The sequence below is a fragment of the Perognathus longimembris genome, chromosome 8 (assembly GCF_023159225.1).
Source record: "Perognathus longimembris pacificus isolate PPM17 chromosome 8, ASM2315922v1, whole genome shotgun sequence".
In the NCBI taxonomy this organism is placed as follows: domain Eukaryota; kingdom Metazoa; phylum Chordata; class Mammalia; order Rodentia; family Heteromyidae; genus Perognathus; species Perognathus longimembris.
The window spans coordinates 57494630-57513573 of NC_063168.1; the positions used below are offsets into that span (position 1 = coordinate 57494630).

The 18944-nt window shown below is 44.1% G+C and overlaps 1 protein-coding gene across 1 annotated transcript in view; it reads left to right on the plus strand.

Moving 5' to 3' along the window:
* The first annotated feature begins 6414 nt into the window (after positions 1–6414).
* Positions 6415–18944, plus strand: part of Xdh (xanthine dehydrogenase) — a 55153-nt gene continuing 42623 nt past the window's right edge. Inside the window, exons 1-6 of the mRNA XM_048353183.1 lie at positions 6415–6521; positions 9598–9655; positions 12899–12995; positions 14277–14385; positions 17596–17722; positions 18498–18559. Coding sequence (XP_048209140.1) covers positions 6480–6521; positions 9598–9655; positions 12899–12995; positions 14277–14385; positions 17596–17722; positions 18498–18559 — 495 coding nt within the window. The 5' untranslated portion in view covers positions 6415–6479. The remainder of the gene's footprint in view (positions 6522–9597; positions 9656–12898; positions 12996–14276; positions 14386–17595; positions 17723–18497; positions 18560–18944) is intronic.

The window sequence follows — 18944 nt, forward strand, 5'->3', positions numbered from 1 at the left end:
TGTAATACTAGATCTGTAGCAGAAAAAGCTAGATATCTCAGCAGTTAAACATAGGTTATAAATCAATTAACTAGCCAATTAACTTTTGCTGGTACTGGAGCTTGAACTTGAGGCCTGCACACTATCCCTTAGCTCTTTCTGTTAAGACTAGCACTCTGCCACTTAAGCCATAGCTCCATTTCTGGCTTATTTTTGTGGTTAATTGGAGATAAGAGTCTCACACACTTCGCTGCCTGGGTTGGCTTTGAACTGTGAACCTCAGATATCAACCTCTCAAGTAACTAGGATTATACCCAGTTTAAGTTTATTTCTTGATTCTGTAAAGCCAGATGGACAATATGGGAGGGGAAGGGAGGCGATGAACTATTGTACTCCTTTAGGACTGAAATGATTAGAAGCTCTCCTGTCTTCCATGTATGGCTTCCAAGGTCTCCCTGGCCATTGACCTTGATGTCAGAAAATCGAAGAGAGAAAGAATGGGAGTCTGAGCATTGAGTAAATTACTCACTCAGAACGCCACTGTATAGCTTCATCCATATAGATAGATAGATAGAAAGAAAGATAGATAGATAGATAGATAGATAGATAGATAGATAGAAGGGACATGGGAAATTCAGCTCTTTGTTGTGCAGTGGCTTCTCAGCAGAACCTTTTCATTAGAGAAAAGGGGCATAGTTAGTTGGTGGACAAGTAGACAACAGTTTCACATTTTTACCTGAGTTCTGGTAGCTGTCTTACACATATAGAAGATAAATAAGCATATTTGTTACATAGTATTTCAGACAATAATAAATCAAGGCAGTGGAAGAGGGTATAATGGTTTGGCAAATATTTTTTCCCAGTGATTGCTCATTGCCCAATTTTGTCTACAAGGCACATGTGAATTGATCATTTGAGAATGAGCAAAGACTTAATAATTCTTCTTTCGTAATTATGTGAGAGCACATGAGAGAGAGCGAGTGGGGAAAGAGAGAGAATAGAGAGGAGAAATTACTATGTATCCAGCTGTCAACCAAGCCCACATTGTCCTTACATGTTCTTGGAGTTACACAATTTGAGATTAAAAACATCTTATTAATAAAAAGATATTATCAAAACACAGAAGGGCTGTGCAGACAAATGAAAGTGGGTTTAAATTTGCTTGAGTTTTTATTGCCTGCAGTGTAGTACTAGGCTTCATGTCTTAAATCTATCCCTTTTTATATCATCTAAGTGGGAAAACAAGAGTTGATTTGCTCAGCAGCAATGGAATAATGTGGAGCTTTCTGGAATTACTAATCATTTTCTAACAGAAGGAATTCTTTTTTCTGTCGGTCATGGCTTGAATTCAGGGCCTAGATGCTGTCCCTGAGCTCTTTTGCTCAAGGGTAGTGTTCTACCACTTGGAGCCACAGTGCCATTTCTGATTTTCTGGTGGTTAACTGGAGATAGCCTCATAGACTTTCCTGCCTGGCTGGCTTTGAACTGTGATCCTCAGAACTCAGCCTCCTGAGTAGCTAGGATTACAGGTATGAGCCACCAGCACCTGGCTTACAGAAAGTCAACTTTAGAGAACTGAATAAGGGGAAGTTAATGTTAAGGAGCTAGTCTATGTTTAGAAAACATGGAAGGATTTATTGATACTTCTTATAGGCCCTGCTCTGTGCTAGGTACCAGGCATATCATGAGCAACAGTTTTGCTCCTGGTCCCTGGATCCTCAGACAGGCAAGAAAAAGATACTTGACCAATCAGTAGGCTGTATTTCAGGCAGAATGAGAAGGATTATGAATTCTATCATAAAAATCTTGGTTTTATTAGTGAAGAGATCATTTCTTTGTTGGAAAGATAGAGACAGATGTTGAAGCTGGCACTCATCACTAAATGCACCTCTCCAGTCCTCATTTTCTTTGTCTAGAGAGGGAACAAGACAGTGATAACTTCCATGTTCATCTCACAAGACTATTAGGTTCAAGGTTCAAATCAAATCAAGGTACCTGATAGAAATATTATTCAGGTATTAGGAACTACTATTAGGGCTGGTTAATAACACGGCTAGGTGACAGCACAAGAGTGGGCTGGGATGTTGGACAAGGATGCTCTGGGGGAACAGTCAAACCTTTCATTCATATGTGTGATTCAATGAGTGCTTCAGAGTTGGATTATGAATAGACATTTACAGGAAGTCTTCATCAAAGAAGACAGTAATAGTAAGTAAAAACCAAAAGAGATCTTTCATCTACAATGGAATTGAATAAAGGAGAGAAATGTCTTAGTTTAAAAAATTCTAAACAATGGAATGCAGTGCAAGAAGAGTGATTCTTTTCACTTAAAAAAAAATTGAAAGTGAGGGATACGAAGCGATGATTCCTTAGGTTACAGGGAGGAATGTACATTTAGACACAGAGGACAAGAGGAGTGGCTGCTGTGTGTGTGGCTGCTCCACACACAGTGGAGTGAAGGGGAGAGAGGGCCAGGCAAGGCACTAGCTCAAAAGCAAGAAAGGCTCCATAGCTGTTGGCTGGTCTTAGACTTCAGGGGATGATCTAGAGTCTTTTCTGAGTTAACTTCCTCCAGGAAGCACTAGGCCCTGAGGCTTCTTACCCTTCCAGAAATGAAGACACAGCTCTTGGCAGGGCCAAGTAATAACTTGTGATTTCCAGAAAGTGTAGTTCCAGAAAGGAAAAGGCTGATTTTGAGTAGTCCTCGGGGCTTATTTGGCTTTTCTGTGGACTTTGAGACTCACACAGCAATGTGGTTCACACCATGAGCCACTTAGATGGCTCTTAGAAAAGTGGGAGAAGTTAATACCATGTAATTTACGTTACAATTGGCTTGTTCCCAGACCACAAAGTTCCATCAATATAGCTCAGGATTTATTATGACATTAAAAGCATACAAAGGCCGTCCAGTTTGGGAAACGTCATTTTAATTTGTTTTCCTCTCTGTGTATTTTGAAAAGTTAAAGAGAGGAACGGATATCAAGAGGATGGTAGGCTGGAACTTCCCTCATGTTTGTTCTCTTGAGAAAACATCCATTTAAACAAAAGTCTTGATGAATCATTGTAATCGTTGGAAGCCACTGGAGAGATTATCACAGCTGGGTATTGCATAGAAATAAGTATACACTGGGAGAATAGGAATGACAGTCTTCCATTATCTATGTCTCCACACCCCCAGCCCCAAGCAGCACAAGATGGAGAGAGACTGTTCATTTAGGAGTAGCGCAGCGAAGTAGGCATTAAACTTTGTATTAAATCCCGACATTAGGACTACCCCAATAAACCCAATGTGAAGGGGGACCCTATAGTTTCAGACTTTAGGCTGGTACCTTCTGACTAAACCTCCTGGCACAGCTCAATGGTCCAGATCACCATTTATCATTCCCAGTGCTGGCCAGACCTGCAGTCAGGTAAAAAGCCACACTCCCAAGTGAGCTCAGCCTCTGTGGATTGAGGCTGTACGCTGGCACTCTCAGAAATAGGCTTAGAAGTCTGCACTCCCAGAAAAATGTTAATTAGAACTGAGTGTGTGGCTCAAGAGGTAGAATAGTTGCATGAGCACAGGGTCCTAAGTTCAAATTGTAGTATAGCCCCCTAAAAGCAAATTAAAATGGATGATATAACCTCCAGATAAGAAAAGGGATAGAAGACTGGCTGAGCAAAAAGAAAGAAAACCAACCAATATATCACCTCAGCCTCTACTGCAAGCAACATATATATCATTTAAAGTTCATTTTTGTTTGTTTCCAAGTGTTTTTAGTAGTATCATTTTATTTTTGAATTAGCGTGCATTTGTAATGAGTATTTCTGTGCACTCTGAATAAATTCACCACTCTACCATATTTCCATTCCTCCCCCCTTATCATATGTGTGTATATATATCTGTATATATTATATAATCATATAAATATAATGTGATGTGTGTGTGTGTGTGTGTGTGTGTGTGTGTGTGTTGGCACCTCAGCTGATTTCTTACAGTTTGGTTGTGGCAAACAGAGCTGCAGTAAACATAGGGATGTAGGTTTGTTTCTTGTATGTTGATTTACTGTCCTTTGGATATATGCCCAAGAGTGGTATAGAAGAGATAACAAAGTAGGTTTATTTTTAGACTTTAAAGGAATCTCCATACTGATTTCCATATTGGATTCACTAGATTACCTTCCCACCAGCAGTGTTTAAGGGCTCCTGTTCTGCCACATCTTCATCAGTATTTGTTTGTTTGCTTGACAGCTACCATTCTGACTGGAGTGAGAGGGAATCGTAGTATAGTTTTTATTTGCATTTCCTTTATGGCTAAGGAGCCATAAAGATTTCATTTCTTCATATAATTATTATCCTTTTGCATTTCTTCTTCTGAGAGCTGTCTTATTCAATTAGTCTGCCCACTTGTTAAGTAGGTTACTTGTTTTTTGCTGCTTGATCTTCAAAGTTCTTTGTATATCCGGCCTTTATCTATTGAATAGAAGAATTGATTCTTACAAGGTAGTTATTGTACCATTGAAACACTGGAGGAAATTGAGACCAAGAGAATGTCTTTTGTGAAGGCCACACAAAAGTAGTAGAGATAGAGCTGGGGGGTAGAACTTAGGTGATAGAATGCCTCTCTAGCAAATGTGAGGTCCTGGATTCAATCCTCAATACTGCAAAACAGAACAAAACCAAACCCCCAAACCTAGAAATGAAGGAGCTTATCCTCCCTCAAGTCAGTCTACTTGACTCCTCCCCTTGATCTCTTCCCATAGCCCTTCCCCCGCCCCTCACTCAGAGTTTTTCTTGAAACTTTGGTGAGGGACTGCCTGGCTGGCAGGGGAAAGACTCCAAAAGCTCCGGGGATCAGTGAACAGAAGCAAAGCCTGTCAGTCATAGCAGTGGAAAGATGCAGGAGAGTTGACTCATTGCAAAACGAGTCCAGGCTCAACCACAATCCCGCTCCCCTCCTTCTTCATTCTTTCTTTCAGAGCAGGATTTCTCAACTTCAGCCTGACTAATGTTTGAGGTCGACAATTTCTTGTTGGGAGAGGTCATTTTTGTGCTCTGTAGGATGTTGAGTCTCATTTCTGGCCCCTATTCATATGCAACATGAGCACTCCCCTCTAGACATAGACAAACGGCTCCTGTGATGGCAACTCTTCTTTGGCTAACAACCACTGCTTTATAGTGACTAGCACTATGCCCCATCCACCCCCCCCCCCCCCCCACACACACACAGACTGAGGGACTTTCCAGGGATTTAGTACTAAACCTAGGACAGACAGGGCAAACTGGGATGCCGATCACCCTACAAATGAAGGCTCATCTCCTGTTTACATTGAGGCTATGCTAGAAGAGGGGCTGCATTGACTGCATGGCCATACAGGCAGTCTTTTTCTCCAGGTTTTTGCACTTCTAAGCTTAGCCCGTCTGCGTAATGTTTCCTTCCTCCCTGAATGCGGCCAGCCAGAGGCGCAGTGGAAGTATTCTGCTGTAGAAAGGACGGCTGGATGACTATGAGCTGCTTTGAAAGAAGACCAAAGTGAATGCTGGTGGGAAGAGCTGGAATCGTGTAAGACTAGCGAGAGACCATTGGTGCTGCTTGAGTAGCCAGTGCTTGTGTGTGTGTTTATAGGAGGAGTGAATAGGCACTGGGTTAGTGAAAGTTTTCAACTTCGTGGTAACATGATCTAAGCCTCTGTGTGGGGTGTGTATTTTTTTTTATGAACTTGGCATTTGAGACATTTTTATGAATTACTTTTCAAGGGCATGTCTGACAACTTTTCAAGGGCATTTTGCTGAGGGAAAGAAATCAAAGCAAACTCAAACGTGGTGTTCTACCAAATTTATGTGTGCTGTGAGGTTGAGAATACTTGCAATACTTGTAAGTATTTTGGTTCTTTGTAAATTCGTAAGGCACTTCCAGGAGAACATTGGTTCTTCAGGTTTTAGATCTTAGAGTTTGCAGTATGGAAAATGGAGTTCTTGGGGCCATGGGGTAATGCGCTGATGTCAAATATTGAGATTTGAACCAGATCTGTGACTCAGCCCCCTCATGACTGTACCAGGTTGTGAGAGAATGGATTTTGCATGCTGGTGCTGAGGTATAATGGCAATTGTATATGGGGAGTGGGTGAATCAGCCCCATCAGCAGAGGCTGGCAATGATTTGTCCTCTTCTTTGTCTGGCAGCAAGTGGGAGGATGAAGCAGATTCCATGATGGCAGTGCCCAAGAAATACTGTCACCTGACACCAAAGCATTGGCCTTAGTGATAATCTGCATGCACTTTGATATGTTGTGTAGAGAGTGTGAGTTGCTGTGTGTGATCATTTGCATTTTCCTGGATTATGTAAACCACTGGCTTTTGCCAAGAACTGTCTGTGCCCCAAAGCTCTGAGCTGGTTCTCTCCTATTGGCCAACTTCATTGCATTTTATTGGGAGGCGTTTCTTTCAAGTTGCAAAGCAGTGATAACAACCCCTGTCTCTTAGGAGTGAGGAGCCTGGAGTTCAGGGATTCCATCAGTGACAATGACAGCAGACGAATTGGTTTTCTTTGTGAATGGCAAAAAGGTAAGTGGATACAAGACCTTGGAGTTCCCCATCCCTGGGAAGGGCTGTGTGTCCTCTGGAAAAGGTATGTTTTAGTGTTCTTTCTGCCTCTCCCCTCACACTGTTCTCATTTCTCCCTGTCACTCCAGAGGTGTTGCTTCATTTTGGTAAACACTGGGGCGAGACGTTTCCAGGGTTATAGCACAGGAAGAAAAAGAAGGTGGGAAGCAAGGAGAGAGGTTTCAGTGAGGTGATTAAAAACCTCTGGAGTAGTGGACAGGTGGACACAGAGGGAGAAGGAGGGAAAGATAGGAAGTCATCTGCTACACCTCCATGTCCGCTAAATCAAATATTGCCTACTGCTTTGATGGCTCTCTTGCCTAAGGGGTGGGGGGAACTATGTTACCATTACTAACAGGCCGTAAGGTGTACAGAGCCTTTGATTGGGGTGTATTTATGTGAACAAGGGTAACAGCTAGTCCTGATTTATTGTGTGGGAACACATACTGACATCTTGTGGCAAGCCCCTGTGTTTTCCACAAATAACCCTCCTCTCCAGTCCTAGTTATATGCACTGCAAATATTTTACCTACTTAGATGAATGTTATTGGTGCTCAGGGATGTAGGGAAGGTAGGACAGGCTTCATAGATCCCTGGGCACTGCAAAGGTGAAAGTTTTTGTAACTTCAAGGCAGAAGCAGGGAGAGAGCAAGACCATTGCATTTTCTCCATCTCTGCTTGTTTTCCCTGTGCACAGCACTCATGAGTAAATCACCTCTCTACTTAAGAATGGAAAGGGTCACAAAGGAGTGACCACAGCTTCCCATTCTAACTGTCCACAGGGACATGTGTTATAAAATAGAGTGATTTTTAAAGAAATTTTCAAGTAATGTGCTGGTTGTTGAGTTCATTTTTAGTATTAGCATTGGAGGACATTGGGGTTCATTGTTACCTTTCTGAGATGCTTCTTTTCAGGCTGGCATCATGAGAGAGGGCAAAGCTTCCAAGCTGGTGTTTGCAAGATTTTTACTCCTAACATCGTAAATGTCTTTTGCATTCAGCAGTTACATCATAGAGATGTAAGAAATGCCTGTGAACATAGCTTTTCTAGACATACTGCTCAGACAAAGACAACTTCCCCTGGGACATTTGTAAGTGGTTTTAGCAGTGAGCTAGCAGTGACTTCCAAAACCACGTCTTACTCTAAGGTTTTGGTAAGGATGAAGCTATCAATTTATGAAAGTAAAAGCTCATGTTTTTTCTTTTGGTCTAGGCTTGGTATTATTTTCTGGACCTAGGAAGGAACATTTGATAGTAAATTGATTGGTAAAAAAATCTTTACCCTTAAATTTTATTTGCATTTAGGAAAGGTATTTTAAATTCTTAGAGGGTATCATTTCATCAAACTCTATTCATTCTTTTTTGTTTGCCTGGTCCTGGGGCTTGAACTCAGAGCCTGGATTCTGTTCCTAAGTTTCTCTGTACTCAAGGCTAGCACTCTACCACTTGAGCCACAGTGCCACTGTCAGCTTTTTCTGAGTAGTTTATTGAAGATAAGAGTCTCACAGACTCTCCTGCTGGGGCTGGCTCTGAACCATGATTCTCAGATCTCAGCCTCTTAAGCAGCTTCGATTACAGACATGAGCCACCAGAGCCCAGCCTCAAATTCTATTATTTCTGGGAGCATCTACTGCCAGATTGTGGTGGTTTGCTATTTATAAAGATAGAGGCTCTTGAGAAAATGCTGAAAAGAGGAATTGCAGAGAGTGGTCTTGCAGAATAAGGATGGGAAAACAGTGCTAATAAAACAGGACCCAGGCTGGGAGTGTGGCTTAGTGGTAGAGTGCTTGCCTAGCATGCATGAAGCCCTGGGTTCGATTCCTCAATACCACATACACAGAAAAAGCCAGAAGTGGTGCTGTGGCTCAAGTGGTAGAGTGCTAGCCTTGAGCAAAAAAGAAACTAGGGACAGTGCCCAGGCCCTGAGTTCAAGCCTTAAGTCTGGCAAAAAAAAAAAAAAAAGGACCCAGTGAGGGATTCCTGGACAAATAAAGGCAGCTCTGTTTCTTTTCTAGCCTCAAGATGTTTTAGAACTTTTGTTTTAGATATTGTGCAAAGATATTCCTAAAGAGGCAGTGGAAACATGGTGACTTATTCTTAACCGGAAGTCTTTTGCTCCTCTGCTTTTCTTCACTGCTAAGGCTTTTGTCTGTCTCCCCTAGAGTTGCCCAGACACCAATTGCCGAACTCCTATGGGGCAACATGGGAGGTTGGGCCTTGGTGACTAAGGGGAACTGCTGCCCCAGATTTTGTGATTTTGTAATGTTAATCCTTTTTGGTGGTGGTGGTGGGGTGGGGGCGGCCAGATTCTAGCTTTTTAAGCTGTCAGCTTGTTTAGTGGAGATTGTGATTCATGGAGGATTCTGGCAAGATTTGCTATGAAGGATATAAGGAGTGAACCACCTGCCACCCCCGCGGTCCCCCCCCCCCCCTGCCCCAGGAGCAAATGTAGCTAGAGAGGACTCACAATGACTTTCACTTAACTTACTTTCATGGTCAGCATCTGTTAGTCTCCTTCAGAGACTGAAGGCAGGTGAATGCCATCTAGGAGACTAGGCTTTAGGAGTCATTTGCCATTGGGAGCCTATGGGACAGATGATAGGTGAATTATGATTAGGTAGTTTTTTATTCCTAGTATATTTCACAGATACCCTGCTTAGTGCAATACTTTGTAGGCCAGCACCTGGTACGTAGTAAGAGCCTCTTAATGTGAACATTGAGAAGACTTGATTACTTGTAGGGGAAAGGCCTTATTGCTTTGGTCAGCCTGAACAGTAGGTATAACACCTACATTTCTTGCCTCACCAAGGCAGAATTTTAGGCTTTAAGGGTGTGATATGAGCATGTACCTAATTTAGTTCTGGTTCATATGTTCATTCTTATGGGATTGGCAAGGAAAAGACCTGTTTCTCTTGATCTATTTAGTATATTCCCATGCACTACAAGTTCTTGAGTGAGGCCTTGTCTGGTGAAATCAATTGCAAAAGGACGGTTAACCATACCTATGATGTGTTTTCCTTTCTTTCTTTTTTGGTAGGTGGTGGAGAAAGATGCAGATCCAGAAACAACCCTTCTGGTCTATCTGAGGAGAAAGTGTATCCTGACTTTGGAGTAAGAGTGAGACTTGTCCTCCTGGCCAGCACTGGGTAGTAATCTGGACACTTGTATGTTAACTGCAACTATGACATTCAGAAGTTGTGTGACTTTGTGTGACCTTGGACAGTTCCTGGGTTCTAAGAGCCCAGCAATCCCACAAGATTATGAGCACTTGAAAAAACCTTCATTAGCCTTAGTGGCTTCATGATCACTCTCCTGTGGGCTCTTCCTTAGGTGATATTTGCTGGATATACAAGTGGCTCATCTAGGGAACATACCCAGCTCTCACTAGGAGTAGGAAAACAAGGGAAGGAGTGTCCATTGGGAAAGGATGCCTGCAATGGGAATTGTTTAGAGGCCCTGTTCATTGTAACAAGGACAGGCCTGGGGGTCATTGAAAGCAGGGGACTCAGGGCATCTTGGGATGCTCTTCACATTGCAACGAGGGCTTCTGTAAAATCCCCTATACCTTTTATCCTTTCAGTAGTATTCTGAGACTCTGGATCCAAATCAACAAAAAAAATAATAGGAGCTGATATTTAATTAGCACTTTTTATGCACAGGCAGAGTTCACAGTGGTTTGCTTAACTGATTGCACCTCATCCCCATGGCAGTCCCATGGGAGTGAACACATCCATCCCCTTGGCAGAGAGCAGTGGCAGTGAGGCCTGCACCTGTGAAGGGACCAGCCTGTCACTGGTGTATTCTGGGTCAGTGGTGACAGGGCCTAGACCGAAGCCTAGAGCCATGACTTGACCTCTCACCTTGCCTAAACTCCCAGAGGTCTGTTGTCAAGACTAAGCTTATTCTGATGCCTTTCATAAGAATTGGGTCCTTTTCCTTGAGGGATAACTGTGACTTTCTCCATAAAGAATTGTTTGACGCAGAACTGTGCCTGGAGGCTGGGGATATGGCCTAGTGGCAAGAGTGCTTGCCTCCTATACATGAAGTTCGATTCCCCAGCACCACATAGACAGAAAATGGCCAGAAGTGGCACTGCGGCTCAAGTGGCAGAGTGCTAGCCTTGAGCAAAAAGAAGCCAGGGACAGTGCTCAGGCCCTGAGTCCAAGGCCCAGGACTGGCAAAAAAAAAAAAAAAAAAAAAAAAAAAAAGAACTGTGCCTGGATCCTGGGTCTTACCCCCGGCCTCTGACCTCCCATAGTCAGCATGGATGTTGGCTTGGTGTGGGCATGTCTGGAGGCTCAGAGCAGATGACTCTGCCTCATTTTTGTAACAGAAGACTCTTAGGGAGAACCGGGAGACCGCAAGGGACTCCATTTCTACCTCATCTACCTGGATGTCGGGGAAGAACAATTTTCAGAGGCTATTGATATAAGTTTGGGTTTTCCAATAGTTTCAGTTCTGTGCTTTTTTGTTTTGTCTCATTCTGTAGCCCATACTAGTCATGAATTCATTGTACTGCCCAGGCTGTCCTAGAAAACCAACCCTCCTGCTGCAATCTCTAGATTGCTGGGATTAGAGGTGTATGTACCTATGCCTGGCACTCACTTTTAGTTTTAAAGGCCCAGAAACCAGAGAAGTTCCTTGGAGCAGCGGATTGTTTTAAGGGCCAAGGCTGAAGTGGAATCTGAAACTGAAAGTTGGCATGTGTATTAAAGTCTTTACTTTTTACTGTAGTCTGTGCTAAGGTTTTATCTGGAGGAATTAGAGAAAAGATACCAACCTTGACTCTATCTTGCCTTCTAGAAAGATCCTCAGGCTGGGAGCATAGATTGTTCTGCAGCCTGTCTGCATGCACCTTCCAGGTGTCCAAACTGCCGAGAACTAACTACATGTGTCCTGACCAGTGGAGAAGATAGCTCAGGACCTAGGAAGCCCACTTTAGTGGCAAACATAGAAGAAGGGGTGGCACCAGATTGGGGTACATGCCAAATCTAGAGTCAGGTGACTATGTTGGTGCCCTGACATGCAAATTAATATCTGTGAAGTTCATGTTACAGCTTGGGTCTTGTTTTTATTTTTTATTTTTTTTGATGCCAATAGTAGGGCATGAGTTTAGGGCCTGGGTACTGCCTTGTAGCTTTTTTGCTCAAGACTTGTGTTTTACTACTTGAGCGATAGCTGCACTTCTGACTTTTTGGTGATTAATTGGAGATAGAGAGTCTTGTGGACTTTTCTGTCCAGGTTGGCTTCAAACCATGATCCTAGGATCTCAGCCTCCTAAGTATCTAGGATTATAGGCACAAGCTGCAGGCTCTCAGCTTTTGTTTCCTTTTTTAATCTGTGGGGAAGTAATATCTGCTGTCTTACTTGCTAACTGAATATTCTAGAGAACAAAGGTATACATGAACATAACTGCTTTTCAACTGTAAGGTACTGCATTATTGTTAATAATGGTGGATTTTGTCTTGAAAAAAAAATGAAGGCTGTGGCCAGATGAGAATAAGCTTAGTCTCTTGCTTCTGCAGAAAGGCCTGGAGGAAGGAGAGGCTTCCAGACCTTCAGGAAATCAGCAACAAAGCCTGTGTGTCTCAGGGAGGAGGGCCTTGTAATTGCTGTTACCTGGAATAGCCTACTAGTTAGCAGAGTAACAGATTATCCTTCCCCAGTATGTCTAAGAGCTGGGCCCCACACTGCTTCCTGACCTCCAAAAATGTTTTAATTTCCCCTTGTACATATTGTGTGCTAGCTGTTCAAAGGCCTTTAATCCAGCTCCAATTCTGGTTTCTGGGGCTTTCTCAGCTTGATAGGTTCAGGGTGAAATTCTGGGATCCAGTGAGTCCCAGACAGATCATTAACTTGCCTCTGTGGTGTCAATATGTATCTACTCACTCAACTGCTCAGACTTGGAGATGTGTGATTTACTTGCCAGGTAAAACCACACCTAGTGGACCACAACCCCAAGAACAGTCTTCATAGGATGGCACGTCATAGAATGGTAGCTCTATTCCAATCTTTTTGGGTGTGAGCCTGAGCCATGAGCAGAATGGAAGAGTCAACCCACAGGGCTCTGCCCAGGCATTCCTGGAACCCCACGGCTTCTTTTTCCTTGTTCCTGTTCCTTAACTTGTGGAAAACCACACCCAGTGGACTACAACCCCAAGAGAAGTCTTCATAGGATGGCACTTCATAGGATGGTAGCTCTGTTCCTATCTTCTTGGGTGTGAGCCTAAGCCATGAGCAGAATGGGAGAGTCGACCCACAGGGCTCTGCCCAGGCATTCCTGGAAACCCAACAGCTTCTTTTTCCTTGTTCCTGTTCCTTAACTTGTGGCTGCTCAGTGGGACTGAGTGGAACGAAGCTCGGCTGTGGAGAAGGGGGCTGCGGGGCGTGCACGGTGATGCTCTCCAAGTATGATCGTCTCCAAAACAAGATCATGTATCCTTTACCCACTCACTGCCTGTGACCCATGCAAGGGTGATGGATGTAGGGTCAACTGTAGGATGTAGGACTGAGTGTGTTAGTGTATATGTGTATGTGTATGCAGGTGGGTGAGACCTTGTGTTTCTGAGCAGGCTCAGACCATGAACAGACCTCTTGGCTGGTGTTGTTCTGGCTTCTGAATCAATAAATATTCAATTCTTATCTGTGAATAAAATGACCTTTCTAAAACTCTAGGCTAACATCATACCCATAGACCCTTCACTAGCTCTTCATGACTCCCAGGGTAGAGCCTGGTCTCCATCACAGTGCACTCCTACTTTTGTCTCCAGTCTTCTCTCTTATGTGTGCAATTCTCTTTTCAAGCTGAGACAATGGGGAGCTACCAGGGCCCCAGGCCCACTCATTCGGTGATCGTGCCATGTTGTTTTCCAAGTCTTGAGTGTCTTCTCCTCCAGGACTTTTCTACCTCCGTAATTCTTACCAGCCCTTTAGGATTGGATCCAAACATCACCTACTCCAGAAAGTCCTCTTTGATTCCCCAAGACTAGATTAAGGGGCCTCTTGTTTATGTAGACTTCATAGTGCTCCCCTGCACAGTCCTATTGAAGTACTAGAAATGAGACTTTTACATAGCATCTTGACACCTGATTCTCTTTTCCGGGGTTGACATTTTCCTTCTATTTCCTAGCTTTTTGAAGAACAGTCACATGGGTGACAGTCAGTGATGTCAGTTGAATCTGTGGAGTAGCCACTGAAGTCACAGGTCATGGGTTGGGGGAGGTAAGGAAACTCTAGCTACTAGGTTTGGAGTCTCATGTTCCCCTCCTTTCTCTACAAGGAGATGGGAGAACAGAGCAGGCGGTGAATGCAGGGAGACAAAAGTGATCAGAGGGTCTGACCCTGGGGAGACTAAGGAAGGACCCTGTAGAGAAAGGCACATGCTCCAACGATACAATCTTCTAGAATTTTCTTCTCTATAACCTCTAGGATTGGGTTGAGAAAGAAACACCTAAAAGTGAGCCCAGTGTCTTGCTCCAGCTTTGAGATTGAGTGCACATTGAGGATGAACTGGCCCTATAGGACTGTAAAAGAACTCAACCTCATCTGGGGAAAGCTTCTCTTGTCTCTTATTCAGTCTTAGAAGCAAGGCAAGAACTCTAGAAGAATCAATGATGTAACATAGAGTGAAGAGATATATTGGAGTCAGAGTCTCCAGCCCTAAACTACTTTGATATCTCAAGTAGACAATGCGATGACCTTAATCTGGGGTTTTAGTCACTTTTCTGCCAATGCCTGCCTGACCCCCATCTGCTCCTTGCATCATGTTGCTGTGACGACGGTGGAAGGCATAGGAAGCACCAAGACGAGGCTGCATCCTGTGCAGGTAAGCAGAGAAGGACCTGTGTTCCTGAGGCCAGGGCCTTTTTGCAGTGAGATTCATGCCAAGGCTACAGACTTGATTGGGGTTGTTGGTTTCACTGCCCGAGAAAAGGAGCCATCTTCCCATCTTCTCTGGGAATTGTGAGATAGAAAGGGTTAAAATACCCAAGCCTAGAGCTCTCCCCACTTTCCCGATCCCGTGGCTATGGTGGTGTTACATTGTGTGAATCTGGTGGTGAGGGGAATCCAGATGCTCTAGAACTGGGAGAATGGGAATACACACTTTGTTTCTGAAAGTGCCAAGCTGCCCACATTCTGGATTCCAAATTCTCCATGCCCTGTGGTAAAAACTCATCTAATGCTGGTTCCTCGAATGGTCCTTTCAGTTGCATCCCTCACCTCCCACTCACAGACAGTATAGTATGACTGTGGACTTCTAGGCTTCTACCCTCACTGGAATGGTGGTTGGCAAGTGCTAAACAAGGGAATACAAACCTATGAGTGCCTGATCAAGCTTGTCTCCCTGATGGAACCAGACCACTGGAATGAACTTGGAGGAGAGCAGGCAATCATCACAAAGGTTTCGTGGAAACAACCTGGATGATCTTAGGCCAGGTGGAAACTGGTGGAAGCAGAGCACTGTGGGAAAGGAAGGCTGTGGTTTTGTTTGAGGGACGCTGTGATAAAGACTCTCTGGGAGATCATATGCACAGAAGGTTTTAGAGTTAAGCCCATCTGAAAGGAAATGTCCTTCAGGGGATTGTACCTTCCTTCCTTCTTTGGGCATCTGTCATGACATTAAGGAGCTGGGGCCTCCAGTTGAGCAAGTTAGTACTATTCCTTGGGAAACATCTGGGGCCAGGCTATGAAGTCAGAAAAGGGTGGAGGTGACATTGTTTTGCTTCTTAGGCAGGAAAAGGGGACATTACTAAACTTGTTCAACCTGCAGTAAGCATGAGAAAGTTAAGTACCTGTCATTTTCTTTGAAATGACTAGGGGAAAGAAAAAATTAAGAGTGGAAACACAAGGATTGCATCTGTATAATTGGCCTAAACCCCATGCTTCCCAATGGTATAGGCTTTTCCTCTTTTTATTAAGACATCATCCAGCTCTGTAATTTTATTCAACATTTTATAGTTTTCACAGTCTTAATTTTGCACTGCTATGGCCAAATTCATTTCCAAGAATTTTATTCTTTTTGATGCTGTTATAAATGGAATTTTCAATTTTTATTGGCATAAAATAATTGTACAATGGGATTTCATATTGTACTATTCACAGACCTGTTACTTTGATCAAACGAATCCCATTCATATTGCTGTTTGTTAACCCCCTCTTCCCCTTAAGCAGTTTTGAGTGTGTCTCATTATGCTATTTTCACATGTATGTTTATACAATATATTTTTATCATATTCAACCCCTCAATCATCCTTTCCTTTTCCTTCTCCCTTTCATGGCTCCCCTTAACAAACAAACCTGCCCCCTTTTTACATTAATCAGACCTTAAGTCTTGATGCACTGGTCTCTGGCCTCAGAACCTTTCTTCTCCACCTTCACATTCTGCCTAGGTGAATTTAGCACTGCCTACCTGCAAGTAGCACACATTATTGGTATCTTCAGCTTTGACTTCTCAGAAGTTAGACTCATTTCCAAATGCCTACTTGACTTCACTACATACATGTCTAATCTTACCAAAACCTCATTTGTTCTCTGACTTCTTCCTTCTCTAGTCTTGCTCCACTCAAGTCAATGATAAAACCATTTACCTATTGCTCAAGACAAAAACTGTGGCCTCACTTTTGGGTCTTTTTCTCTAATACTACACCTGATCTATCCAGAAAATAAGGTCTACTGCATCACCCAAACCTACAACACCTTCACTCTCCATTTACATTATTGCTCTGTGGTCCAAGACATCCTCCTTTTTTGCTCAGTCTATTACAATGTACTGATGTCCCGTTCTGACTTTTTGTTTCTACAATCCCCACCTAGCAGCCAGAAGGATTCTTTAAAAACACGAATGAGATCATATCACTTCCTGTTGAAATCTCCTATAGATCTTTGTCACACATAGAAAGTTCTAGATCCCTGCCCTGACTTGTAAAGAGTTGCTTTCTAGCCAAGTTCTCTAGTTCTAGCAGGTTCCACTCACTCTGGCCTTTCCTCAACTCTAGCAAGCAAGCCTGCTTTGCCCTCAGAGCCTTCACACTTATTGTTCGCACCCTCTCAAATATGCTCTTTGCCCACCTAAACCATGTTATAAAATCCAGCTCCAAGGGCTCCCTTTCAAAGTAGTGTTTTCTGACTCTCTGATTTCGCTGACATTCACTGTAACTCATCCTGAACAAACCCTGCATTCTACTTGGAACTGTCTTGTTTACGTGTTCTTGTCAGTGTTTTCCCTAGTAGAGCCTCTTTTCCTATCTTCTTTTTTTGCTGCTGTGTTCCCAGTACCTTTGCATGTCTGGATCATAATAGATTCTCAGTTTGTAGACTCTTTATGTTCATAAACATCAATGCATATATGCATCTATATATGCTTATATAATTCTGAAAATTCGACGTGGCAAAAGTACCGAGATAATCTCTCAGGAGATCAGATGAAGAAAAAGAAAAGTGAAAAGAGAACGAAGGTCATGTGGATGAGAAGAGCTCCTTTTCCAGTTATGAATGGAAACGCTGTGGCATCCAATGCATTGAATCAAATCAACTTTACGCAATCCCACTTCTCATGTTTCTCACTGGGCTTCAGGGTCATTTTCACTTACAAGCACAGGCGTGTAGTAGCACCATAGTTTGTTAACAGAAGTGTTCTGGGGATCCTTCGGGAATGCCACTAGTGTAGGACTTCAGGGCGCTGCTGTCAAGGAATGTGACTGGACTCCAGTTGCAGCTGTGATCTTTAATAAAATCCTACATTTCCAGTGTTGGAATAGTTACCATTCCTTGCCTGCTGATAGCTGCCATAGACTGCCTGCCTACCATAGAGCAGGCACAACATCAAGACTTTTACATGCGTTATCTCATTAAGTCTTTAGAAGTAGTAGGATGATCTCTTACATGTAGATGAAGAACCTACAGGTCAGAGGGACTTGAAGACCTGTCTTCAACCCCACACTGCCTCTCAACATGGTCTGCCTCTCACCCCTGGCAACTCCTCCAGGGTACCAGAGAGGTTCTGCCAACACAGTCTTCTGTCATCTGTCCCTTCTAGGAAAGAATTGCCAAAAGCCATGGCTCCCAGTGTGGGTTCTGCACTCCTGGCATCGTCATGAGCATGTACACCCTGCTCCGGAACCAGCCTGAACCTACCATGGAGGAGATCGAGAATGCCTTCCAAGGTACAGCCTTCAGGCACAGCCAAGGATGTGGGGTAGCAGACTGGGCCTGGACAGGGCAGGGCAGAGTGATCATCAGGAACTGGCTAGGAGTGAAGGCACCACCCTCTAGAGGAGAGCCAACTGACCTGGAGTCCTTCTGAGGTCCTGTGCTTTCTAGGGTGTCTTCCTGCCCTTCCCCCTGTAGCTGGGTCATTTTAGTCATGCTCAGTTGCCATGGGACCTTATTTGTGAAACTTCCCAGGGGAAAGTCATGGCCTCCTGCCCTCAGTTTCCACCAGAACAGGATCCTCCAGCACACTGACTCCTCCGGAGGGAGAGTGCCAGAACACGGAGCCAGCTTCCTGTTTGGCCTCCTGTGCGTGGGCTGAGGAGCCTGGACCATGTCACTTTGCTGCATTTCAGGCTATCATTTATTCAACCAGTTGTTCTGAGTCCTGTCCTGGACCAGGCACTGTACAAGGTGCAGGATGAAAGACACAATTCCTCCCTTCAAAGGGAGACGTGGGTTGGTGATGTCACTTGTAAGCTCACTCATGAAACTCTGACCAGGCTGGGGGTAACCAGGAGGGTCTCAGTCTGGGTGTTCTAGGGATACTTCCTGGAGGAAGTCACTATGGATGTTTTGAGATCAGAACTAAGAAGAATAAGAGGGCCTTTTAGGGGAGGAAACAGAATGTCAAAGCAGAGAAGTAAATGCTGAACTCAGCCAGTGCATACAAATCCCTCTGCCCCCAAGGGCCAGCAGTGACACAGTGGCTTTTCCCTTGGCCCACAGGAAACCTGTGCCGCTGCACAGGCTACAGACCCATCCTCCAGGGCTTCCGTACCTTCGCCCGGGTAAGTGGGGTCTGGGGACATCAGTGGTCTGGTTCTTAAAGTAGTCACCCTCAGAGTGCACAGTTAGGAGGGAGGCCAAGGGGACTCTGCCATAGAAAGAAGAAAGATGACACAGTGCATTAGTAGAGTCTCTCCCTGGGCAGAAGATTCTGTTGTTCTAAGCCCAAGCATGGCTTTTCCTGCTGGTGAAGGCCTGGAGCCTTCCTTCCTGGAAGAGGCATGGTATCTGGGGTCAGAGTCCTTTAGTTCCTGCTGGCTTGGCTGCTTTCCTTGGAGGATTGGCAGGCTCAGCATGGCACAGGTACTGAGTACAGCATTTAACAACAGCCTGGCTTGCTTCAGTCTTGTGCTCCTCCTTCTTCTCCCTCCTGGCTGCTTTCCATCA